Raw genomic sequence first — 24,981 nt, 5'->3', positions numbered from 1 at the left:
GGATTGCGGAGTTCTGCCGTAGAAGCGAGACAGAATTCAATAAAAAAAAGTACTGGACCCATCAACGGCTTAGTGCTTTAGGCGCAATTCCCAGTAGGCTGAATTTATGGAGGTGACTCCCTTGTAGACATGCAGGTATCTTGCAGCAAGGGGGCCCGTGACCGGGACACTAAAGTTCCTCAAGGGAGTGCAAACACGACAAACTGCTTTGTTGCACTCGGCTTTCCTGGTGTAAGAATGCTCTCGACCTCAACACTACGCCTGCTTGCCTGCCATTCATTGTCGCTCTGTGTTTCTGGTCCGGAGAACATGCGCTGAAATACGGACCCTGGCTTATTGTGATCATTGTCTGCCCGCCCGACCCCGAACCGATGCCTTAAACAAGCAGCCACCTGTCGACCGCGCCGTGAAGCTTCCCTGCGTCGACAGCTTATGCAAATATGTTTACCTTCACCCCATTGCTTGGTGCCCAGTCGTCGGCTTCTAAAGCATCGCAGTCGATACTCGAATTAGACGACGGGATCAAGATCCTCGTGGACGTCGGTTGGGATGACACTTTCGATCCGCTTGACCTGGTGGAATTGGAGAAGTAAGGATTACCTCTCCGCATCTGACGCGAATGCTTGACTGGTCGAGATACTAACTCTTTTCTCTCTCGTATAGACATGTTCCTACTCTTTCTCTGATCCTTCTGACTCACGCGACACCCTCCCACATCGGCGCCTACGTTCATTGCTGCAAGACTTTCCCTCTCTTCACCCAGATTCCCGTCTATGCGACAGGGCCTGTGATCGCACTTGGTCGCACGCTCCTGCAAGACCTGTACGAGTCGGCGCCGCTCGCTGCGACTTTCCTACCTAAAGCTTCGATCACCGAACCGGGCGCCTCGACCTCCGCTGCATCCGCCGCATCTGTAACAGAAGCCAATGGAACGACGGAGCCAGTGAACGCCGGACGAATTCTCTTACAACCTCCGACTACCGAAGAAATCGCTAGATATTTCTCCTTGATCCAGCCGTTGAAATACTCGCAACCCCACCAACCTAGTCCTTCTCCCTTCTCTCCACCGCTCAACGGTCTCACGCTCACAGCCTACAATGCCGGGCATACGGTGGGTGGAACGATATGGCATATTCAACATGGAATGGAGTCTATTGTCTACGCTGTCGATTGGAATCAAGCTCGCGAAAGCGTCGTCGCAGGTGCTGCTTGGTTCGGAGGATCCGGTGCGAGCGGGACAGAGGTTATTGAACAATTGCGGAAACCTACAGCGCTGATCTGTAGTACACGTGGAGGCGACAAGTTTGCTCTTCAGGGCGGCCGGAATAAACGCGATGAACTGCTTCTGGATATGATTCGGAGTACCCTTGTCAAGGGCGGCACAGTGCTCATCCCAACAGATACAAGCGCGCGGGTACTCGAGCTAGCATATGCGCTGGAGCATGCATGGCGCGATGCTGCTAGGGACACACAAGATGATGTACTTAAAAGAGGCGGGCTTTACTTAGCCGGTAGGAAAGTTAACACGACTATGAGACTCGCTCGGAGTATGCTTGAATGGATGGACGAGAGCATTGTTCGGGAATTCGAAGCAGCCGAGGCCGCAGATACAGCTGGGCAAGGCTCACATACCGATGGACAGCGTTCGAACGACCCGCGGCAGGGTAAAGGCGATGCTAAGGGCCTGGGACCGTTTACCTTCAAGCATCTGCGAACGGTCGAACGAAAGAAGAAACTCGAGAAACTCCTGAGCGACCCCACGCCGAAGGTCATCCTTGCCTCGGATTCCTCACTCGACTGGGGCTTTGCCAAGGAGTCTTTGAGACTACTGGCAGGTGGTGAAAACAACCTTCTTCTGCTCACAGATCCACTTCATCACCGCAAATTCTCCGACAAACAGAATGAATCTCACCGTACGACTCTCGGTAGCATGATCTGGCAATGGTACGAAGAAAGGCAGGATGGAGTTGCCCTGGAAAAGGGATCGGATGGCGAGATGCTCGAACAAGTTCACAGTGGTGGAAGAGAATTATCATGGACAGAGGTACAACGTACTCCGCTTGAATCCGGCGAGCAACTCCTCTATCAACAATACCTAGCCACAAAGCGGCAATTTGACGATACGACTCAAACAAGGGGTCAAGAAAACCTTGATACTGGTGCTGACGCTTTGGACGACCGCTCCAGCTCTTCGTCCGAGGACTCGGATACTGAGCAGCAAGGAAGAGTTCTCAATTTCTCTACTTCGCTAGCCCATGCAAACCGCAACAAACTAGGTCTCAGCGATGAAGACCTCGGTATCAACGTTCTTCTCCGTCGGAAAAATGTCTACGACTATGACGTTCGAGGCAAGAAGGGTCGTGAGCGAATGTTCCCTTACGTCGCCCCGAAAAAGAAGGGCGACGAATATGGAGAGATCATCAGACCCGAAGAATACTTGCGTGCAGAAGAGCGGGAGGAAATTGATATGCAGCAGCGTCGAACAGAATCTCAGCTCAAGCTAGGCCAGAAACGCCGCTGGGACGAAACTCAATCTGCCGCTGGAACGGCGAACCGGAAACAAGGCTCTGAGAGTGCAGACAGGAAGGACGCAGACATGCTCGACAATGTCACTGTCAACGAAGACGGTGATGATGCGGATGCGGCAGCTCCAGAGGAACCAGACGAGAAAGCCTTCGAAGGCCCTGCAAAGGCAATCTATGAAAAGGCTACTCTCACCATCAACGCGCGCCTCGCATTTGTGGACTTTACCGGTATCCACGATAAGCGAAGTCTAGAGATGTTGATCCCGCTCATTCAACCACGGAAATTAATCCTCGTTGGCGGAATGAAGGAGGAAACGATGGCATTGGCAACAGAATGCGAGAAGCTCCTCGTCGCAAAGACTGGTGTCGATGCTTCTGCAGCCACAGCCGCCGTCATCTTCACACCAGCAAATGGGGAAGTCATCGACGCCAGCGTCGACACCAGTGCATGGACAGTCAAACTAAGCACGAACCTCGTGCGACGTCTGAAATGGCAGCACGTCCGAGCCCTCGGCGTAGTCACATTAACCGGTCAACTCAAGACCCCCGAGATCCAAGGAGCTGCCGATCAAGATTCCACCACAGACTCACCCAACAAAAAGCAAAAACTCGTCGAAGAAACACCCCCCTCCGAACAAGCAACACCCCAATCACAAACAACCCAACAACCCCAACCCTTCGAAAAACCCGACACCCACCCCATCCTCGATACCCTCCCTGCAAACATGGCCTCTGGCACCCGATCTATGACCCGCCCCCTGCACGTCGGCGACCTACGTCTCGCAGACCTCCGCAAGATAATGCAAGGCGCCGGCCACACCGCCGAATTCCGCGGCGAGGGAACACTGCTTATCGACGGCATGGTAGCGGTCCGGAAATCTGGCACGGGCAAGATCGAGATTGAAGCCGCTGCGTACCCTGCTGCGCCGCGCGCAAATGCTGCGGTTACGCAGGGCGGGAGCTTCCTGGCTGTAAAGAGGAAGATATATGAGGGACTTGCTGTTGTTGCGGGGAATTAACGGAATAGGATGGTTATGGTCGTGGTTATTTACTAAGGGATATTCTACTATCTGATGGTGGATTTGCTTTATTTAAGCCTCATGTACTCTATATACTATACCTCTTCGCACTATGATACTGAATGTAGTATTGATGACACATTCTCTCAATTCCGCTCCTTTCTAAGTTTCAGCGCATGAATTCGGTTTGGGCAAGTACGACGGACGGGAGTGGGTTGCACCTTCCGCAATCGCAGAAGCACCATCGCCCCTTCCTGATAATGTAGCAAACAAGATGAGGTAGGAAGGTGCGATGGACCAGTAGCTCGCCCCTTAAATGTCATCATGATCCCTTCCTAATTAGTGGAACGTCACGCTTCGAATGGCAGGTGCGATGGCGCACCATTCCTTCCTACTTAGGTACCAAATGAAACTTTGTACGCATTTAGATTTGTCGATGCTCTCATTCTTATATGCAGTATCTACAATAAATACACCTTATGTGCGAAACCAAAACACGTCTACCTAGTAATGCATCTACCTAATGCAACTCCAGCATCATCGCCCTTTATTCCCTGCGCTGCGGATAAACGGCTCTAGAGGGAATACCTCGTTCTCGGGCTTCACGCCCTCGTAGATCTGTGCCCAGCGGGGCGCAAGGACATTCGGCGTATGCCATGCATTCTCCGGGTCGCGGAGCCAGAGGCGGAGGAGATGCCGTCTGCAGTCAACGTGTTAGTAGATGTTCGGTTAGGAGGGTTACGCATACAGAATACATACTGCTTCTCCTCAGAATCCACAAATCCATCCCTCGCATGGAAAATCGCCAGATTATTCACGAATTGAATATCGCCCTTTTGGAACTCGGTGTTTACGCAGAACTTCTCGCCCGTGAAGTGTAGCGTATCGAGCGCTTCAGCCTGCGCTTCGGAAATAGGCGGGATATCAGGGCTTCGCGGGAGGGCGCCAAAGCCTACAAAGTAGCGCCGGCCATACTGGAGGGAAACGCGCTGCGGTGTTGGCGGGGATGTCTTGAGATTCTCGGGGAGAAGATGAATGAGCGGCCTCTCCATCCACTGTTTCCCATCTTTCGCTTTCTCGAAGATCTCCATATCCCAGCTTTGCGAAAGCGTATGGATAAGTTCCGGCCTTGTGCGCGCAATCTCATTATACACGCGCCATGTACTAGCAAGCTTACTCGTGCCTCCGCTAACAGCCGTCTCGAGTGCGAAAAGCGCAACGATATCGCCTGAGTCTGTATGGAAGACTTGCTTGTCTGTTGTGTATGCTGGACTACCAATTATCCCGCTGTTCGGGGAGCGGCTGAGATCTTTGACGTGCGTGAGGACCACGTCTGCTGGTTCACCGTTGAATTTATGGTCTTGTCGGCCTCGCTGGGATGCTACGTGCGCTGAGATCCCGGTGTAGATGATGATATTTTCTTCGCGGGTATGTTTGTCTGTCTTTAGACCGCGGAGGACGAAGAAGCCGTATCCGCTGTGGAGTTCTGTTGAGAGACGCCGGAGTTCAGAGTGCAGTGTTGGGAGGGGGAATGTATCTTGGGTTATGGAGGCGAAGCCGTGGGGGACGTCGAGGGCTTTCTCGGCTTGTCAGTCTAGATCCGAGCGGCATGAGAGACATTTGGGAGAGCATACACTTGAAATACCCCAGCGCCCTCTCAATCTCATCTAGCTGCTCTGCATTCAAAACATACGTCCACTCATAACTCTCAGCTAGTGTCTCGCCCTCCCAGACGAGATCGCCCTCTAGCTGCTCGGGGAACCCCTCGGGGACTTTTGTCTCGAGTCTGCCCTCGGCGAGACGTCGCGCAGCGCGGGCTTGCCATTTCTCGTAGTTGGGGGCGTAGTCGATGTCTGGTTGTTGCGGAGGTTTTTCGGCTGAGGGAGTGACCCAGGTTACTGTTTCGGTTGTTGACATGGTATGGACAACGTGGTGTTGGCATAGGCAAGATGGGTGAGAGGTATGTAGAAGGGCAGTTGTGTGACCTGACGATGTCTACTAAATCAAGCGGGACTTTGTTTAACCTCGTTCTGTTAGGCTGTCCATATAAGGTTCAACAGGGACATCGCGCCATAGACACAGCCTACAGCATACAGCACACTTGGAGAACTCCAAAGTTTGCTTGCGCAAGCCGCGGGCTGTGTTCCGTCTGCTAATCTATTTCTCGGAGTCAGAGTGGGAGGTACAGGGGTTATGTACGACGTGCTTTTGGTGAAGAATGATGCCATAAAGATAGGCATAGCACACTGTTCTATGTGCCCAGGTTCCCCACCTCCAACCGGCAACGAAAATCGAAGATAAGCAGGCTACTTAGACTATACACTAGGAACGATAATACAGTACTTTATATTATACGGCAGATTAGTAAAGTAAAAAGGCTACTGCCATACCCCGGAAGGAGTCCGATGTATGTACACTCACCACCTTGGCACCTCCAATTCATGTATACTATCTCCACCCCCAAGCATTCGCTAGAGATATAGATCAATAGGAGGAATATTCGTGCTTTTCGCGGGGATGGTATGCTCTTTGCATGTCGTTGATGCTCCGACCTTGGGAGATCGGGGATTCTGAAAGTCGGTTCGCAGAACTTTGTAGGTATATAGACCGCAGGATCAATCCAGAATATGAGTTAGTCCGTGGCACATCTTTTCTCGAATCCCGTGGAACTCTTAAACTTTGTCCAGGATGTCTTCGTCCAAAGCGCAGGACATATCAGTAGTGGCCTCTTCTGAACCTGAGCATGAGCCTACTCCGACGGCATTCGCAACGGCAAAGCGCACAGGCAAGCATGTTGACGATGAGGTTGTCGACGAATTCAGTCGTGAGGCTGCCCTCACTGCGTTGACCGCGGACGAGGAGCTGAAGTTGATCCGTCGGGTGGACTGGCGCCTGGTGCCTCTTCTTTGCATGCTTTATCTGATGAAGAAGATTGACGAGAATAATGTGAGTAAATCTTGGGTACTGAGGGTTCAGGATTTGAGCAGCCAATAACAAGCCGGCCTCAGGCGACCAATGCCAAAATAATGAACAAGGGCACAGATCGCAATATCTTGACGCAGCTGGGGATCACCTCGGACCAATTCAGCATGATCACTGTTCTTTTTACTGTGAGTTGAGTGGTAAGGCGACTGCAGTTCTGGACTGACTGGCTGTATCAGGTGCCGTATATCTTGGCTGAAATTCCATCAAACTTGCTTTTGAAGAAGGTCAGACCGCATATTTGGCAATCTAGAATTATGATCAGCTGGTAAGTCACTCGCTTTTTGAGGGTACCAGTCACTGACCTCCCAGGGGACTTGTCACCGCTTGCACTGCTGCCGTCAAGAATTTGGGTGGTCTGTATGCTGTGCGCTTCATGCTTGGATTGGTGAGTCAACGTTCGCACATACATCTGGGTTCAATGACTGACCTAGTACCAGACGGAGGCCGGAATGTTTCCTGCGATCATTCTCCAGATGACATACTGGTACCGGCCTGATGAGATTGCTGTCAGGTTAGTCTGGATTTGTAAGTACATACACTCTACGTCCTCTCATTAATTGACGTTGACAGTCCAAAAGACAGTGTTGGCAACGTTGCTGGAATCATTGGTGGTGTTCTTGCATATGGTTTCCACGGCGTCTCTGGGGCTGGCAACATATCCGGGTGGCAATGGTATGCTTCAATCATCGAGCCACTTTAGCAATCGCTGACTGAATTCAGGTTGTTCATCGTCGAGGGTGTCATCACCATTGTGTTAGCTGTAGTCGTCTTCTTCTGCTTACCTGACTGTAAGTGCCCCATCTCGCTGCGACATGTCAAGACTAATCAATTATGTAGTCCCCGCTACAACAAAATGGCTCTCTTCGAAAGAAAAGGCCTTCCTTCAAGCCCGATTGCCCCATAACTCCCCCCGGGCCGCCGAAAAGAACTTCGTCCTCAAGGAAGTAGTCAAGACATTCCTCGACCGTCGACTCTGGCTATTCACGCTCAGCTGGGCATGCATGACAAGCGGGAGCAGCGGCGTCAAGTTCTTTCAGCCCACCATCATCGCCAACATGGGCTTCAGCGACATCGCAACAGCCCAGATTCTCAATATTCCCATGTCAGCGCTGACCATCATATTTATCATTATTGGCGGGTACACCTCAGCCAGGGGGACTGTGCCTCTCCCCGTCTTCCCTATAACTTGCACAGTCGTCGTCATCGCTTGTTATTCTGTGCTGGTTGCTTACCCGAATGACATTGGGGTGTATATCGCCATGATGATCGGTAATGCGGCTTCGGTCACTTGGTTCCCGTAAGTCTTACCCATTGACTTACCAATTTCCATAATCCGAAAATAGCTTGCTGATGCGTCGTCATAGCATGATGTGGTCTTGGCGCTCGCAGACTGTCAATGGAGCCACTGGATCCGCTTTCGCTATCGGCTTTGTCAACAGTTACGGCCAAGTTGGTGACGCGGTGGGCCCGCAGATGTTTAAGGATGAGTATGAGCCTCGGTACCAGCTACCTTTTGGTCTGTCAATGGGCCTCGTTGCGGCCTGCGGCTTGACGAACTTGTGCACGTGGTGGGTGACTAGGCAGACGGAAAGTGATACCCGTAAGCATAAGCTTGCTAGGCTGAAAGCTAAGAAGGCGAATGAGGCTGTTTTGGATGATGTTTTGGACCATGATCTAGAAAGGGCGCGTGGTTGATGAGGGAGGTCGAAAATATATATTGGGAGCTTTCTTGCGACGTGCAGTATTGGCGGCAGTAGATCAAGCTCTCGGTTACGGGACGGTCTTGAGTATGAGAACTGCATAGACCTTATAGATGATCAGGAAGTTCTATTTCTTCAATGAAGGCCCGTTATGTGGAAATGTCAAAATGGAGGCCAACGGAAGGAAGATAAAGGTAGTGGTGATGGGGATAGAGGGTGTTATCGATAAGGACGGTCTTATCAAGCTGAATCATCCCGAATTCTTTCGTGACTCGATCAACAGCAATTACATCAACCTTGAATCGCTGCCCCATAACAGCGCTTTTGTTCGCAAGAAGAAATGCAGACATGGCGTCGCACCTTCGCCACGTCTCTCGCCAGACTGAATCATAGAGCCCCTGCCGCGTCGCCAAGCCCAACACTCATCCGATGCGCCCAGCTCCTCCGCGAAAGCAAGCAACAGCCGTGTGCCCTCGAAGACCAGGAAATCAAGATAAATGGGTTCATTCGCTCCATTCGCAAACAGAAGCGCATTGCGTTTGCTGAGATCTCCGACGGATCCGCACTCCAACAGATCCAAGCGGTCTTGAAGCCCGAGCAGGCTACCGAGTACGTCGCGTGTTTGCGAAAGCTCCCGAGAATTTCTGACTGAGCTTCGCATTGCAGATTATCGACGGGAACAGCGATTGAGGTTTCCGGTAATTGGAAGACTTGTCCACCGGGCAAGGAGCAGAGCCACGAGCTACAAGTGACCGGAGTGAATGTCGTGGGCAAGGCAGAGCCCGAAGTTAGTTACGCTTTCGTCCCCAAACGCATCAACAACCGACTGATATTGGCGGTCTACAGACATACCCTATCCAGAAAAAATACCACAGCCCCGAGTTCCTTCGTTCAGTACCTCACCTCCGCTTCCGAACCAACCTCAGTGCCACCCTCGCCCGCTTCCGCTCCGAATGCCTACACCAGCTTGGGAATGTATTTCATGATGCTCCGAACGGCGGATTCGTACAGGTCCACCCGCCGGTGATAACATCGTCAGATTGCGAGGGCGCGGGAGAGACGTTTGCTGTCGTTCCGCGAGAGACGTTGACAACGGGACTTCCAAAAGATGAACATGACCACTTCTTCCGAGCACCGAAATACCTGAGCGTATCCTCGCAATTACATCTTGAGGCGTACGCCGCCGAGCTGGGAAACGTCTGGACCTTGTCGCCTATGTTCCGGGCCGAAAAGAGCGATACACCGCGGCATCTGAGTGAATTCTACATGCTAGAGGCGGAGGTGAACTTTCTTTCCGACCTGGGTGCCCTTACAGATATAGTCGAGAACCTGCTTCGCGATCTTACGTGGCGGCTCTATGAGACACAAGCGGCACAGGAGATCCTCTCTCTAAAGCTCGAGAAGGACTTTTCGGCGCTCGAGGCACCAGAGAACCTCCGTCAGCGCTGGCTTGATCTGATGGAGGGGCCGAAGTGGCTCCGGATAACATACACAGATGCCATCGCAGCCCTCCAGAAGGCATTTTTTCAAGGAGGGGCACATTTTGAGTTCGAACCCACTTTGGAGGGTGGCCTTCATCTCGAACATGAGCGATACATTGTCGACGTCCTCAACAACGGCCAGCCTGTTTTTGTAACAGATTACCCGAAGGCCGTCAAGCCATTCTACATGTCTCCTTCCGAGAACACTACCAGTGGTGAGGCGGGACAAGAAACAGTCGCCTGCTTCGACCTTCTCCTCCCCGAAGTCAGCGAAGTCGCTGGCGGCTCGCTGAGGGAACACCGCCTACCAGAACTCATCCAGAACATGCGCGAGCACGGACTCATTAAAACCGCCGAAGCCACCGGCGAAGCGACATACCCGCACCTTCGTCCCGGCGAAGACTTGAGCCATTTGCAATGGTATGCCGACCTGCGACGGTGGGGCTCGGCGCCGCATGGAGGGTTCGGTATTGGGTTCGATCGGTTCCTGGGTTATTTGACTGGAGTGGGCAGTATTCGGGATACGGTTGCTTTCCCGCGGTATTTCGGGAAAGCAGACTGTTGATAGACACCTCCGGACTCCCAAATATGTACAAAGGATGTAGATTATAGTGTATAAGCATCTTATACTCAAGACTACTACTGAAGAACATAGAGACTAAAAAGTCACGTTTCAAGTCCCGTGACCCAGGAACAAATGCACGAAAAAAGAGCGAGCCTTACCCGACCCGACAACGAACCCTTGCAGCCTCAGGCCCCAGTCCCACAACTCAGTCTCCAACAAGCTCAAGGCACACTCCAACACTCGTCTCATCCCACACAACACGAGTCAGCCAAAGCCAATCTTCATTCTTCTCCGAGGAGCACGCACGGCACGCACATGCAAACGGCGATCCGTTTCAAACATCTTCAGCAAAGTCCACGATCCTCGGAGATCAACACACCAATGCTCGTTTGATGTTACATCGCGGCTGGATCGAATTGTTATACGTACACGGATCCACGTCGGCTCAATCCGCCCTTACAGTCTGTGCCGGCGGAGTCGTCTCAACCTTAATGAGTTAAACCTCCGGAAAATACAAGCCCGGACTCCAGTTGTTATGGCGAATCGGTGGCACGCAATACATAACACTTTTTTATGAACCAGGCACGCACCGGCAGTCCGGCACGAACTTACGTTATACATACTCGCTTGAGGCTTTGAAAGTTGGACTTTGGGTCGCTTTGCTTCGGGCTTCGGCTCGGAATCGCCGCGGAGCGAGAATTTACCTAAATGTGGGCAGTAGTGGACAAGTGAAAGTGGGCAGGCCGCAGGGGTATTTTGACCAGATCTGGTGGAATCTGAATCCGAGTCCGACCGTGTGGAGTGAACTTTATTATCAATAGCGACGAGCATAAGGGAGTCAAGACTTGAGGGTGCGTCGGTGCGAGCGTGACAGGCTGACAATCAGTGACAGCGACAGCGGAATACGGGATTGGTAGGGCACGTGGCTATGGTGCGAATCCAGAAGCCCAAGGAATTGTCCAGCCACCCATGGACCATGTCCATGAATCATAATCCATCAATACAATACAAAGCCCAGGCGAAACCCAGGAGCCCAGAAGCCCAGAATCCCAGAAAGGCAGAAGTCCAGGAAGAGCCCAGACCTGGCGCGTATCTCATTCAAGGTTCAAACGAGGGGCCAAAACGAGTGGACAAGAATAACCCCGACTCGACTATGCATAAGCCATGATTATGAAAGAAGATTTGGTTGACAAGGTTGACAGCTGCAGCGGAAGCAAGCGGCTGCGGCAGAATGCGACAGCGACAGCGATAGCGATAGCTTTCTCGATAGTAGTGAGACTGGTCAGACTCACTAGAACTGAGGTGCATGCTGATTGACTCTTGACAGGCGTTCAGACATTTGCCTCGCCACATTGAGCCTTGTCCTTTTCTTGTCTTCCTCAATCCTGATCCATCATTCATCATCCACAAGACCACAACCTATTATGATCCCACCTCTTATGGGCTGAAGGTGGACCGATACGAGAAGGCGTTTCAGCGCCCAGGGCTCGGCTGGGCGCAGTTCCCCATCGACAGGTCGCTAAAAGGCTTGGAAGGCTTGGACCCGTGGACGGAGGATTTATGCGAGATAAATGAGTGGGCTGGGTGGGGAAGCAGGAACAGGTTACCTTATTATTTGCAGAGGGGCGGGAATGGGATGGAGTTCAAGGGTGTGTACGGTGTCTTACCCTGCTGGAGCCAGGCCAGTTCCGCCGGATCCGTGGAGGGGAGAATTCGACAGAAAAAAAGAAACCAAGGATGCGACGGAAAGGAGGTTGGCAAGGCTAAGACACCAAGAGAACTAAGAGTGCAGAAGAAAGAGGACGGTGGAGCCCACGCGGGGGAATGCCAAGTTGCCAACCTTAGTGGTGTTAAGCATATCTGGATAATAATGGCCGCTGTTATGAGGTGTTATTTTACCGACTCCTTACCACTTACGCTTGGACGTAACATGTTCTGTTCATTCTGTTTCTTAAACCAATTATGCTAGTGGAGATAAGCCTGTGAAACGTTCCACAGCACCCCTGATCGCTCAGATGCTGGCAGATAGGCTGTCAGATCAGGCTGGCAGGGACAAGAAAAGGGACTCTCGATACAGAGTAATCAGGCGATCTGTCTTTTACAGGCGGCTATCCACTCGCAGTCTTGGTGTCTTACACTCTTCTTACACGGATACGGGCTTACAGCTCCAAGCCAGCTGAGGCAATCATGAATCGTATGGCTTGTTTAGCTTATTTTAGCGACCCTTAGCTGCGCAGCCAAGGAGCCAACTAAATTGGGCCGACTCTGTTGGCGATACGCTTATCCTGGCGTCTTGTCGCACGATGCTACCGAGTCAGTCGTAAGGCTCATCGCCACTCTTATTTATTGGCTTGTGCGACTAAATTACGTGAGTTTCCCAGCCAGAAGTTGAAACCCAAGCCAGACCAGACCAAGAAACAGCCTAGAAGCCAAGTGGCATATGACTGATCCTGACAAGCTTTGAATTCAGCGTACTGTATGCTGGTGCCTGGGTTGGCTCGTTTATTTTGCCTGCTTTTACAAACGCAGACAGTCAGGTGGCTGAATACGGCGGAGAGTCGCCACAGCTCGACCACAGTCTTTGAGTAGGAGGTGGGGCGTATTGAAGGGCTGTAATTCCACGTAAGCGAGTTAAGGTTGCTCGTGTTGTTTAAGCTTAAGCTTCACAAGTCACGCTCTATCGCCGCTGTCCTCTGCCAATCCCTCCAGTCCTTCCTGTCTTTCTCCTTCCTGTCTTTCCTCTCTCTCCTTCCTCTCTTTCTGGTTCAAACTCTCAAACCATGAGTCACCAGTCTTTTCGCGGGCGCCGCGCTGTTTGTGACCGAGTATAACTAACTACTGCGTGCTCGAGGACCAACTAACTAACTTTGTTCGCAGTGGGTCAGTCCCCACCCGCTCTAATTCTTACCTGAATTCTTACTTTTCTTAGCTTGTCGAACTGTCTGTCTTTCTTTTGTCTCTTGTCATCTTTCCAATCTCTCTCCCTCTCTCTTTCTCTCTCTCCTCTTTCCACTGTCTTTCTCTTACTCTTCTCTCGCCTTTCACCCCTGGTCCTCTTTCCATCCCCCCCTTTTAACAGTAAGTCCCTTCTGCATCATGTCTCACCGACCCCTTTGACCCTTTTCCCCTTCGAGTCTAACCGATCCAGCTTTCTTCACCCTTCGGGCTTCCCCGACTTGCCTCTTTGGGTAATCTTCCATGTTCCAACACGTCGCGGGGTTTTGTGTCGACGTTTTCCTGTAGCTTCTTAAACCTTCACCATTTTTGAATACACCTCTCCCCCGGTGGCCCTGAAGCCTTCCGCCATTTCGGGGTCCTACCACCGAAGTTGGATGGAGACGTATCACGGTCACGTCCGCACCCCTGCGGACGCTATTATTCTCTTCGAGGCATGTCGCATAGGAATGCTGCCCCGCGTCCAGCGGCGGCTTTCTGAAAAAGAGCGACAATTGATCCAGTCGGGCTCGGTTTTTGTTTGGGATGAGCGGGAAGCTGGTATGCGACGCTGGACGGATGGGAAATCATGGAGCGCCAGTCGAGTCTCTGGAAGTTTTCTTACTTATCGCGAGATGGAGGGGAAGCGGGGAGGCACCAGCGTTCCCACTCAGCCGTCGAGAGGTGGAAAGACGCCTGATTCTGCGCGAGGCAGCGACGACGATCCGGGAGAGGGGCCTGACGACGGTCCGGATGGGTATCGGTACAAACCGGACGGCTTAATGAAGCAGTCGTTCAGTATCACCACGTCGACCGGCCAGCACCTGCACCTTATCAGTTACTACTCGCGGTCGCATCCGAACGCTGCCAATTTACTGCAACCGTCCAACGATCCTCAACTGCGCCAGGTGCGCCCGCAAAAGGGTCTCTATCCGGAGTCGACGGTGAATGATCAGCAGAATCTCCCTGTGGTTACTCGCGGTCCGATGACAGGTGCGCCGCCGTATGCTGTGCCGCCGCCTGCGCCGCATCCTGCCATGGCGGCGTATGCTCGACCTGGCGGAGCGCATCCACAAGCGTATCCTCCGGGCTATGCATGGCCGCCTACGCCGCTGGGCACTCCTCCTACCGTCTCCGTCCACCACTATCCCGCATACATCTCACCGCACCATCCGCCACAATATGCGGCGCTACCACCGCCGCCCCAACAACTTCCGCCAGGTTATGAGCGATACGAACGCGCGATTCATCCACTAGAACACGCACCACCACCGCATCTGGTTCAACAAGGACCCCTTCTAATACCCACTCGATCTCCGCGCGTGGTAGCCGAGTCTACCCCACCAGAGTACGGCCCGGATCCGCGCCGGGCCTCACCACGTATCGCACACCATCCCCATTCAAGCCCTCACGCGAATGGAATCGCCATTCCTCTCCCCGCCACCCGAAGCCCGCGAGTTATCACCCAGCCGCCTCCTCCCCCTCCACCTGCGGCGCTGAATATTCCACCCCCAAGTGCCCCATCAAGATCGCCAGACACAAGCGGTACCGCCGTTCCAAGCATCAGCGTCCTGATGAACAGCACGCCCGCTGGCTCCCTCCCGTCAATCTCAGCCGCGACCTCTGCACCTGCACCGCCTCTCGCAGCACCCGGCTCGGGCCCCGGCACTCCAAACGGTCGACCAGCCGATGGTCCGCGCGATATCCCCAGCGACAAGATTGGGTTTGGCGGGGAAGATATGCGTGCGCTGCGACAGCTTGACCGGAATTTCCAGGCCTAGCTGCTATTGCTTGTTCATTTTTTTCCCCATATTTATAAGTCGTCCCACTCACGAACGACATGACCTTTCCACCCTTCCATTCTCATTCCTCAAATTGTTCTTGTCTCCTCGCCTCTTCTTTCTACATTATATCTACTTCGGAATATGGGTTTGTTATTTGGCGTTTATAGAGAGGAGCATGCTGCATGATTGGGTTGGGTCTCGCTATCTCTGTTTCTGTTGATGTTTTTGTCATTGTTACTGTTTGCTATTGTTATCATTGCTGGGTTTCCTTCAATCTCAGCTTTGCATCCTGGCGTTTGTTTTTCATTCGCAGGTGGCTGCAGCCGCCTTGCTAGGGATTTGCTCTTCTTATTTTGAAGTCATCCACGTTTTCCGTTCTCGGTCATATTCTACGATTCTCAAATCGGCTAGCTACTGGGCAGCTAGTTAGGCAGTTAGATCAGTTTGACAAATCGCCAGATGGCTATGGAATAAAAAGGATCAAAAACATTTGAAACTCTACATCAAAATTCCCCTAGACTCTAGTAAACCCCAGGTACCGAAGTCAATCTATCCCCTGCTAAGTTTAATACTCGTGGTCATCCCGTTCCTGAAGTATATGGTGAACTCAGGGAAACGGCTGGACGGGAACATAGACCTAGAATCTTATTCCCCTTTCACGGCGCTGTATCCCGAGTCCCCTTTCCTTAACTATAAACTATGAACCGGGAACTGGGCCGAGGGGTAGGCTAAGAATGCGGACGGGCTGGCACGGGTCGGGACCTAGGTACCTAAATTGCTTCATGTTTCCTAAAGGGGTAAAAACCCTCCGCTTCCACCGTTCCGCAGGGACAGGTCATTTGGGATCTACGTCATAGAGGAGGAGAGGAGGAGGAGTATGGCTTGAGGTTCTCGACAAAGTAGATATATAAGAAGCGTCTCTGTGCCCGTCGTTTCGTTTCGTTTTATCAGTCCTGACTTGATATTGACCTACCCAGCATACCTAACTACCGTCTCTAACCAAGACCAACTACAACGATACAGAGCCATGACGGATCTCATCCCATGCATAACCTCCCTCCAACAACAAATTGCCTGCCTACTTACTATCCTCCCGCTCAAATCTATCGCCGCCATAGGCACTTTCATAGTCCTGAGATACATAAATACTTCCCTTTCCAGAGAAGCCCAGAACAACTGGGTCAAATCTGCGCCGTGGAATCCCTCAAACGAGATCGCCCTCGTTACAGGCGGTAGTAGCGGGATAGGAAGACAGATTGTGCGTGATCTTGCTCGCTTGGGGGTAAAGGCTGTTGTCATATGGGATGTTAGGGAGCCGGAGGGGACGTTGCGTGAGTCTACCACTGATGACCTATACCATACCATAGGTATCATACCCCAATAATGAACGAGAATAGTCGAAACTGACGACTGACGAGATGAGATGGGCCAGCATCAAACGTCCATTTCTACAAAGTTGACATAACCTCCCCTGCCACAATCGCATCAGCAGCAACCACCCTCCGCGCTCAACACGGACATCCAACGATCCTAATCAATAATGCTGGGATAGCATATGCGAATTCAGTCCTCTGCTTGAGTGAAGAAGAGATAAGAAGGACGTTGCAGGTGAATACACACTCTCACTTCTGGACGATCCGTGAGTTTTTACCGGACATGGTAGAGATGAACCACGGCCATATCGTGACGATGGCGAGCATGGCGAGTTTTTCTGGCTGTGCTGGGTTAGTAGCTTACTCTGCTAGTAAGGCTGCGCTGTTGGGTGTTCATGAGGGGGTGAGTCAGGAAATACGACATATTTATAGAGATGGGGATGATGATGGAGAGAGATGTAGAGTAAGAACTAGGTATGCCGTTTCATTTCCCTTGCAGTCACCATTGCAGTACTAACTGGATGAACAAGTATAATACACCCGCTCTACGTCGCAACACCAATGACATCAGTTCTGCAAGAGAATAAATCACGCTTCAGGCGGCCGTTTATCACTGCTGGGGAAGTCTCAGACGCAGTGGTGAGGCAAATTGTGAGAGGGGATTCGGGGCAGGTTATTGTTCCGGAGAGTCAATGGGCTGTTGCATGGCTGAGAGGGATGCCTGGGTGGGTTCAGGAGGTTGTTAGGGATTGGGGGTCAAGGGGGTTTGTGAGGCTGAGAGATCAGATGCTGAATGGTGCCTCGTAGTTAGTATCTAGAGGTGTTGTAGGGGAGCTAGGCCCGAAACTGATAAAACCCTCCGCCGGTGGGGGCTGCGCCTTCCACGCTGATATCTGACTTCATTCCTTCTCCAACAATACTCTAGGTAGTCAACTCCTATTCCTTTCCATCAAGTGATTCTGCCATAATGACGAGAGTATCAATATGCAGCGGAGAGCCTGCGACCAGTGCTACGCTCTCAAGAAACGATGCCTGACACCAGCAACCTCAACATGCCTTCGATGTGAAAAGGCGTCTCTCACCTGCACCAACACACGGCGTCAACCCCGGGGAGGACGCCCTCCAAAACCCGGTCAGAGTCTTCCAGGAACAGCACAGACATCTGTGGGTGTATGGGATATGATCACCTTCCCAAAAGGAACCTCGAATCTCGACCTCAGAGATGATGTTGACAGCTTTTACCTCTACCACGACATCTACCTGCTTGGCTCAACATTCGCGCCTGCCTTCCACCGCGCGCTTCTCTACTGCCACCGGCACTCCTCTCATCTGCTAGACGATATCATAACAGCCTGCGGCACCTCTCTCTCATGGGCTCGATTCGGGACCCTCCCCTTGAACCAAGTCGACGTGTATAGCGGCGCCAGATCCGTGCAAAAGCTCCGCAGCGCAAGGATCACAAATGTCCACGACGCCCTTACAGTCCTGATGTTAGGCCAGGCACTCGCAGCCTTTGATACGCTCGTCGACTGTACATCCACGATGTCGATCCTGCGTTATGCGCTTGAGATGGCTAGGCCGTGGTATAGGGAGCTTTGGGAGCTTGAGGGTGGTGTGCTCCAGCCTCTTCTCGCTGTGCCGGTGTTTTGGAACACCCTTTGGTGCTTGTTTTACAGGGAGATACCGGTTATTGAGCCGGGGGTCTTGGAAGTGATAACGAAAGATAGGGTTGTCGATCGTGTTGTTGGTGTTTGTACGGAGCTCATGCCGGTTCTGTATGAGTTATGTGCTGTTAGTCGTGAGCTTGCGATCGCAGATGAAACCAGGCCGAGCGGCTCACGGCCCCAGTGGGATATTGAAAGGCATTTCCGAAGCCTATCAACAATGGAGCAGCGAGTCCAGAACTGGAATCCGATGTCCAGCGCAGATCTATCTAGATACACGTCGATTGAGATCCTTTCAATCAGAACACAAGCATCCATGTACCGCTCTGCAACCCTCCTGCTCATCCATCGGCTCCGCCTGCACCATGATCAGGACCGGAGCCCAGAGCCAAACGACCGAACAGCGCAAACCCTCGCAACTGAAATCCTCACTACAAGATCCCACTTCTTTGCCCTTGCAGGTCCCTACGCAAAGCTTCAGAATACATCCTTTCCTTTACTCCTCGCCCTGCTTGAAATTCCTATTGCCACGGATGAAATGTGGGAGAGCTCAACGTGGCTGCAACATAGACCGGCGTGCGTGAAGCGGCTTCTTGGCTTTATAGATGAGGTTTGGAGGAGGAAGAGCGAAGAGAGTTTTGAGGGGGACGTCTTTGAAGCAGTTCAATGGGAGCTCACAGATGCAGACGGGAGGGAAAGAAAGCTTGTCCCACTCATCTAACCTAATAGTTTACAGCTTCAATGTATATATTGGAGGACCATTACTTGTATACCTGCCAATTTACAATCTGTCCAAAGAAGACGCCTTGAAATGATCTACACGGTAGACCATCCCAGCATCAAATTCACCATAATCCCTACAGCGTCATATGAAGTATAACCCACGCTTACTACCTAAATCCCAAACCTTACTACCATTTATGCAAACAACCACTTAAACATGGCGCAGCATCCTCTAAGCCTGACCCTTTATAAAGCCCGGATGACCAAAACGGAAAGCGCGAGACATAGAAGACCTAGATCGCTCCTTCCTCATAGACGCGCTGTAGACACTGAACTGAATGCGGAAGGAGAGACACAGGCGCACTCTCTGGACAAGGAAGGCGCGACTCACTCCCCTCCAATTGAGGAAGGAGGGTCTAGGTCGTGCCTTCCTTGTAGACGTCCTGCCGGAATCGAATGCGGAAAGAGCGATGGGCGACGGGACGATATAGGAGGAAGGCGTGACTCACTCCCGCCCAGTCAGGGAAGGATGTAGGTTCTGGGTCGTTCCTTCCTTGTAAATATCCTGCTGGTATCGGATGCGGAAGGCGCGATCTTGGGCCGAACTCGACGGGGAAGGAGCCGCTGAGCTGGGCTTTGTGATTTGGGAAGGCGCGGACGGGATGGAACCTATCTACCTATTTGACCTAGGTAATTGATAGTAAGTACAAGATGGTGCGTAGTAGTTCGGTATGTATTTAGGGTGTCACTTAGCATTTGGCATTGGTCGCAAAGAACAGAAAGGAATACGAGGATAGTTAGAATAACAGCGTCTACAGCCGCCTTGGGGATCAAGGTATGTGTATCTAGGCGGGGTAGAGTACTCTAGGAATCGGGAAGAGGCTCTGCGTGATGTGTGGGATGGATAGTACTGCGTTCTAGTAATCGATACATAGCATGAAGAATACATGTCAAGCTTGAGCTCGATGTCCGTCTCACTTCAGAATAACATCGTCATCGGGATTGCGCTGCTTGTGTGTGATGAGGTCGATAGATTGAAGGTACTAACTTACTAAGGTATGACTGCCCCGGACAAGTAGTTAGCTAGGTAGTACGTAGGTCTTGATCAACTCAGAGTCTCTGGATTGTCCTGTACTAAGGTCCGCTCATCGGCGGCATCAACGCCAGTGAGTCCAATTGCATCTCATCAGGTACACTACTAGCGCGCACGAGAAAAAGGCAACCGATGCCCTAAATAGGGCAACCTCATGCATCAGCCATATCTAGCAGCCCCATACCTCAAAACAAAGTTTTCAACCCTTCAGCTTGCCCCTTGCTCACAGTCGCAGTCGCCACCATGCAGTACATTGCAGGGATCATTAAGTAAGAAGAGAGAATGTGGCGGACGCGTCACGACGTACGGAGTACTTACGTGCAGTATTCCGTACTCCTTCAGGATCCGCGGCGTCGGGTGAAGATAGGTAGACAAGATAGGCTGAGACCCGATAGAGCAGGTCGCACGAGGCCCTACCTAGTTCGTTCAGTAGAATAGACATGCAAGATACGGATGGGAGGTCACTAGTCGGTCCCGAGTGGCTGGGTCGCTTATGTATAGTTTGTCTGGGCAGGGTTAATTCAAATCATAGATACTCCGAGCTCGAAGAAATCTCTGCAGCGTAGACTAGATGTGAATGCCAAGTACGAACTATTCTTAGATATTAACCTACTAGACGTCGGGTGTTGATCGCTGACTTTGACGGTTGTGCTGGTGCTGACGTCTCGGAGTCTCATTCCGGCTGAAGATCCCAGCCAGGCGAGGAGGGATCAGGTACGTATACCGAAGCAGACTAGATGTAAGTAGTCACCGGCGACTATTGGCTTTACGCTGTAAGAAACTACCTTCAAAGCAAGAGAATAATCCGGAGGAAGCGGAATGAATGGGGTTACCTTGTTACCTTAATTGTCGACATGCATCTAGAGGGATTCCTGAATCAATGGAGCGTGGGTCGTGTTTCATCCGCGACGAGACCATTATTGAGAAATGGGGATTGTTTACGAACGCGACTACTGTATGGTATTTGGCTAGGCTGCGGCTGACTCTGAGGCTGAGACGTGAAAGGGGTTGTTGGATTTGGCTTATCTATCTGGTTTCTAGAAGATCGGACAAGCGTCTTACGTACGTACGTAGGCCATTGTGCTATCCTGGGCTGCTGGGGTGCGTCAAGGGTTTAGTTGGGGTTCATGACATGCCGCCGTGGCCTGATAGCTTTGATAGGGGATCCTTGCGTTACTGGGGTGCTGGGGTTGGCACTGGCAGTCAGCCGGTTGGAAGCATTCTGCCGACTCTTATCATCTTATCAGGCTGGATGATAAGGCGTGAGGTGCTGATAGGGTGTGTTGATAGAGCTGGCATGTAGTGGTGGTGCATATATCTGAGGACTGTCCGCTGTTTCAAGTCAATTTGATGGCTATACTCACTTCAGAGGGTATATGTGGGAAAAAGACCGTGGTTAGTGTAGGTCAACCTATGCAATGGTGATATTGCGTAGGACCACGCAAGCCCAACAGATACCACGCTTCATAGCGCAAGAAGCACATACTCCGAGGGGAATAAAAGGCAGCCAGCTGAGCGATACCAATTGCGCCTTCTCATCCAACCAATGTGACGACTTACCATCACTATCGCGCTTTTCCGCGGAGGGCCGATCATGCAGCAATTTAAAGGACCACAGCGGTTGCGATTAGGAATTGTGTAACGATGGCTGAATGTCGTCAACGCTCAGCCAGTGAACCGAGCAGCTGGGCCAGATAATCAGAGCAAACCGTTGATTATCGGCGTCCCAAACAAGACTATTGAAACGCCCGAAGCTGGAACTATTTCCCGGTCGCCGATGGCACAATATCACTTTCTGCAGTCACATCGCGAAGTCCGAATAGGTTTGTTTGCGAGAGTCCTAAAGATCGCTAGTTAGCCTCAAATTCGAGTCGCAGGGTTCCCATGGAGCCCGATCTCCAGGAACGGGTTCACCCGCTGCACAGACGAGATCTCACATACGAGACCTGTGGCCCGGACGAGTACCTCATGAGCACTCCACGCGCAGATATGTCGCCATATCAATATTCAGCCTCCCGAAGCTTAAGCGTCCGACCCAATCCGCCGGGCCTCGTCCCTGGATGTTTGTTGGGGTGACGGCCTTGTCATACATTGGGCTGCAACGCTGGAAGGGCAAGACCGATTCAGCTCATCCGACCGCGAGACGAGAGCTTTCTCTGGAAATTGAGAATCTGCGGATGGCCATGCTGTTTCTGGGGATGCCATCCGTGTTTCGTGTCCCTTAGTTTGCGTTCTGCGTTGGGGTCTTCGTTTGAGTTGAGGACGCAGAGACGACTCCCGTGATACAGCATGCTGCCCAACAAATACCCCTCGCTCCAGCCGACATCTCAATCCAGTCAGTTGACAGTCATTTTCAATTCCAGGGTCATCGCCAGCCAAACAAAACCGGTGCATAACGATCCAAGCCCGCAACAAAATGCCGCAGTCTGGCGGTCTGACCAGGAGTTGAATTCAAGACACCTGTCAGATGTGTTCCAGCTCCGCCTCGGCCGTGCCGTCAAAAACTCAAGAGTCAAGGATGGCGGTTCCTTCGTTTCGAGCAAAGCACGTTTGGGGTTACCCAAACAGTCAAGCCGGGCTCCAGAGTCAAGAGTAAGACAGGATTCAGGACAGAGCTCATCTGCAGGACCTCGTCACAGAATCCAATAGGATAGCAGCGGTTGTCAGCTCACCAGCACGATGCGACAACGCTTGCGGGCAGGACAGGCAGGAGAAGACTTCAATTTGAGAGCAAAGTGGAAACTGTTAGTCATGGAAACATGGAGGCGGAAACGACCGAGGACTTTATGATATTATTATTATATTATTTAGCGATGCTATTGGCTTGCTTTAACCCCGCAGAGTTTCAGCAGAGTGCCAGAGGCAGAATGCAGAATGCAAGGGAACTTCAACTGGGAAGAAAGAAGGATCCGAGGTTGTTCGTAACAGGAAGGAAGGTTATGCAGAGTTATGCTTGTGCTAGTTGGCGCCTCATTCCGACAATGACGGAGTCCTTCTCCATCGCGAATCTTGAATCTTGACTCGTTCCTAGCTTTGTGGACTATGTGGGTAGCAGTAGGTAGTGTGAGTGGACCTCATCGGATGGATCATGCTCATGGAGCCCGTCATGGAGAGCACGACCAAGATCAGACCACAGCCGAGATCAACTGTGTCTGTGATGCTGGCGATGCAGGCAATGAGAGCCCGAGATGGGCGTCCATCGGGAGATCCTGAGGGTGAAGCGCGTTTCCTTGCTCCTTTGGGCAGGATCTCCCTCCGCTGTCGGAGCTGTATTCTTCTACTATTCTGTACTCTGTATTTACGAGGTAGAGTCTCACTTTAGACTTAAGCACGCAGCTTACTGTAAGAACAAGTAGCTCAGACATAGTCAAAGTAATGTATGACTATGTGGACTCCAAACCTAAGCTACTGTAGGAAAGACCTCTAGTCCTGAACTTTTAATCTTCTACTGTAGACTACTTTAGTCCTGGAGATCGATCCCCGCCTACTATGCACAGAGCAAGCAAGCTTACAGTCGCCAGTACGATGATTGATGATTCGAGTAGCTATTCGGCAGACCTTCCCTCCCCCAACACGAGGAGGGGCCCGAGTCATGTGGCCGCCTCGGCAAATCACAATCGACTTACGCGTCCGAGCTTTCCCTGTGCCGGGCTAGCTTCACCACCAGATCAGCCTATAGCGACACTTAGAGCACGGATTCAGAGGTCTGGGCTTGTCTCGGGCGAGACGAAGACTTGATTTGGCTTTTAGAGAGGGTTGGTGAGAGGTCCGATCACGCTGGGCGGTTCCGCCGGAGAGGAGAGAGCTCAGAGAGGAGGAGGCTTTGAGGCTGCAGGTGACTTTCCACCAACCTGGGATCAGGAGAAGGTTCCAGATGATCTGGGCTGGGCTTGTGAAGCTGAGGTCTCAGGTGAGGGGAGTGAGACGTGACTCGTACTGTAAGTACGTATTCCGCAGCTTACTGTTGTAGTCTGTCCCGTTTATACCCTGCCGCCTCGATGCGAGTATGTGCGCTACGAGGTATACTAATCAGAGTCTAAGAAAGGTACACGACAGGCTACAGCAGCCAGCTGGCTAGGTTCTCCGCTTGCCCCTGTCGCGTCTCTCCGCATTCCGTTCGCTTATGCAAGGATTGTCAGCGAGCGTCCACCATCGCGCTCTAGACTTGGACCTCAAAGTACTCCGTAGAGGGAGTAAATACGAGGCGCGGAAGACAAAGGACAGCGGGCAGGAAGAAGCTGGGCTGGGGCCGAACCCGGGGTAAATCCTGGAGACGCGATATTAATGTTTGCGGTTCGCTGAACTCTTTGTTCTATTTCAAATCTCCACCCAAGATCTGGTCAATCTTGGTTTGTTGTACGGAGCGTACGGGTGCTCCCTACCGTGGCTCCACATGTCATTTACCATTGCAACATTGGAATCAACCTTGTATATGCGATGCGTTATAGCAGGGTTGTTAAGATCGACTTTACCCTGGTAATTCTGCTTGACTGCGGAAGTCTGAAGACGACTCCAAGAGCGCCCAACGGACGGAGTAAAGTCGCATCATCATGACATCGCCGTTTCACAGCGTGATCCTTGATGCTTATTCCCCAGAACACCTGTGTCAGTTTAAGTGCATGCAGCCGGAGCCTGAATGTAAGACGGCCCATCCCCGGTCCAGTCATCCGTGCTCATCTCTCGTTTAAATTAGGGGTCCTAGCTGCCCATGAGAGTCTGGACTCTAGTCTTTCTTTACACCAAGACCTCTTCGTCTGTCTTCGCCTGCGGTTGACTTGGCCCTGCGCGTCCTGCGAGTTTCCTTACTGGGTAATCCGTGGGCCCAAGACCAGACGGCGACGGCAAATGAGAGGTACCTACGCCAGTGACACCACAGGTGATCTGATTCTTACCCCTCGTGCTGGAATGATCGGATTCTTTACAAATTCCTGACTGTTCCAGAATTGGAAGGTCGTTGGAACTCCCCTCTGGAGATACCTGTACATAACCAGTACAAAGCCCAGAGTACACATTCCAGGCGGAAACCAAGGTCACTCTAAAGTCTGACTGCTGAGCGGCGGTCGTCTGACAATGCTCGATTGCCTTATTTCCAACTCCAGTCCCAACTCAACCGACTCGGAGGAACACCACAGCAG

At 51.9% G+C, this 24,981-nt stretch overlaps 7 protein-coding genes across 7 annotated transcripts; 6 read left to right on the top strand and 1 right to left on the bottom strand.

Moving 5' to 3' along the window:
• Positions 1-261: 261 nt before the first annotated feature.
• Positions 262-3,855, top strand: BDV14DRAFT_178503 (cleavage polyadenylation factor subunit CFT2). Its single transcript, XM_073769596.1, has 2 exons — positions 262-589; positions 664-3,855. Exons 1-2 carry the CDS (start codon positions 441-443, stop codon positions 3,542-3,544), a joined length of 3,030 nt encoding a protein of 1,009 aa, XP_073625341.1. The 5' UTR covers positions 262-440; the 3' UTR covers positions 3,545-3,855.
• A 226-nt stretch (positions 3,856-4,081) lies between these two features.
• Positions 4,082-5,461, bottom strand: BDV14DRAFT_191624 (uncharacterized protein; the record flags this gene model as incomplete). Its single annotated transcript, XM_073771516.1, has 3 exons — positions 4,082-4,244; positions 4,304-5,120; positions 5,179-5,461. 3 exons carry the CDS (start codon positions 5,459-5,461, stop codon positions 4,082-4,084), a joined length of 1,263 nt encoding a protein of 420 aa, XP_073625340.1.
• A 32-nt stretch (positions 5,462-5,493) lies between these two features.
• On the top strand, positions 5,494-8,224 carry BDV14DRAFT_202874 (major facilitator superfamily domain-containing protein; the record flags this gene model as incomplete). Its single annotated transcript, XM_073774148.1, has 10 exons — positions 5,494-5,504; positions 6,232-6,490; positions 6,553-6,654; positions 6,706-6,794; positions 6,839-6,914; positions 6,967-7,040; positions 7,100-7,201; positions 7,250-7,317; positions 7,367-7,826; positions 7,894-8,224. The coding sequence occupies 10 exons, from the start codon at positions 5,494-5,496 to the stop codon at positions 8,222-8,224; spliced, it is 1,572 nt and encodes a 523-aa protein (XP_073625339.1).
• A 345-nt stretch (positions 8,225-8,569) lies between these two features.
• BDV14DRAFT_191622 (asparagine--tRNA ligase SLM5) lies at positions 8,570-10,275 on the top strand (the record flags this gene model as incomplete). Its single annotated transcript, XM_073771515.1, has 3 exons — positions 8,570-8,838; positions 8,896-9,016; positions 9,076-10,275. The coding sequence occupies 3 exons, from the start codon at positions 8,570-8,572 to the stop codon at positions 10,273-10,275; spliced, it is 1,590 nt and encodes a 529-aa protein (XP_073625338.1).
• Positions 10,276-13,274: 2,999 nt separating this feature from the next.
• On the top strand, positions 13,275-15,550 carry BDV14DRAFT_178494 (camp independent regulatory protein). Its single transcript, XM_073769595.1, has 2 exons — positions 13,275-13,353; positions 13,424-15,550. Exon 2 carries the CDS (start codon positions 13,608-13,610, stop codon positions 14,988-14,990), a length of 1,383 nt encoding a protein of 460 aa, XP_073625337.1. The 5' UTR covers positions 13,275-13,353; positions 13,424-13,607; the 3' UTR covers positions 14,991-15,550.
• A 470-nt stretch (positions 15,551-16,020) lies between these two features.
• On the top strand, positions 16,021-17,173 carry BDV14DRAFT_191620 (SDR family oxidoreductase; the record flags this gene model as incomplete). Its single annotated transcript, XM_073771514.1, has 3 exons — positions 16,021-16,324; positions 16,426-16,840; positions 16,897-17,173. 3 exons carry the CDS (start codon positions 16,021-16,023, stop codon positions 17,171-17,173), a joined length of 996 nt encoding a protein of 331 aa, XP_073625336.1.
• A 177-nt stretch (positions 17,174-17,350) lies between these two features.
• Positions 17,351-18,751, top strand: BDV14DRAFT_202871 (Zn(II)2Cys6 transcription factor domain-containing protein; the record flags this gene model as incomplete). Its single annotated transcript, XM_073774147.1, has 1 exon — positions 17,351-18,751. One exon carries the CDS (start codon positions 17,351-17,353, stop codon positions 18,749-18,751), a length of 1,401 nt encoding a protein of 466 aa, XP_073625335.1.
• Positions 18,752-24,981: the final 6,230 nt, after the last annotated feature.

Source organism: Aspergillus stella-maris (genome assembly GCF_047715825.1).
Source record: "Aspergillus stella-maris strain CBS 113639 unplaced genomic scaffold BDV14scaffold_52, whole genome shotgun sequence".
In the NCBI taxonomy this organism is placed as follows: domain Eukaryota; kingdom Fungi; phylum Ascomycota; class Eurotiomycetes; order Eurotiales; family Aspergillaceae; genus Aspergillus; species Aspergillus stella-maris.
This window is presented reverse-complemented; position numbering and strand designations above follow the sequence as displayed.

Bases quoted from the DNA above. Each gene is read 5' to 3' on its own strand.
- BDV14DRAFT_178503 (XM_073769596.1), top strand. From the start codon at position 441: ATGTTTACCTTCACCCCATTGCTTGGTGCCCAGTCGTCGGCTTCTAAA. The intron at 590-663 runs GTAAGGATTACC...TCTCTCGTATAG, and splicing joins GACCTGGTGGAATTGGAGAA to ACATGTTCCTACTCTTTCTC.
- BDV14DRAFT_178494 (XM_073769595.1), top strand. From the start codon at position 13,608: ATGGAGACGTATCACGGTCACGTCCGCACCCCTGCGGACGCTATTATT.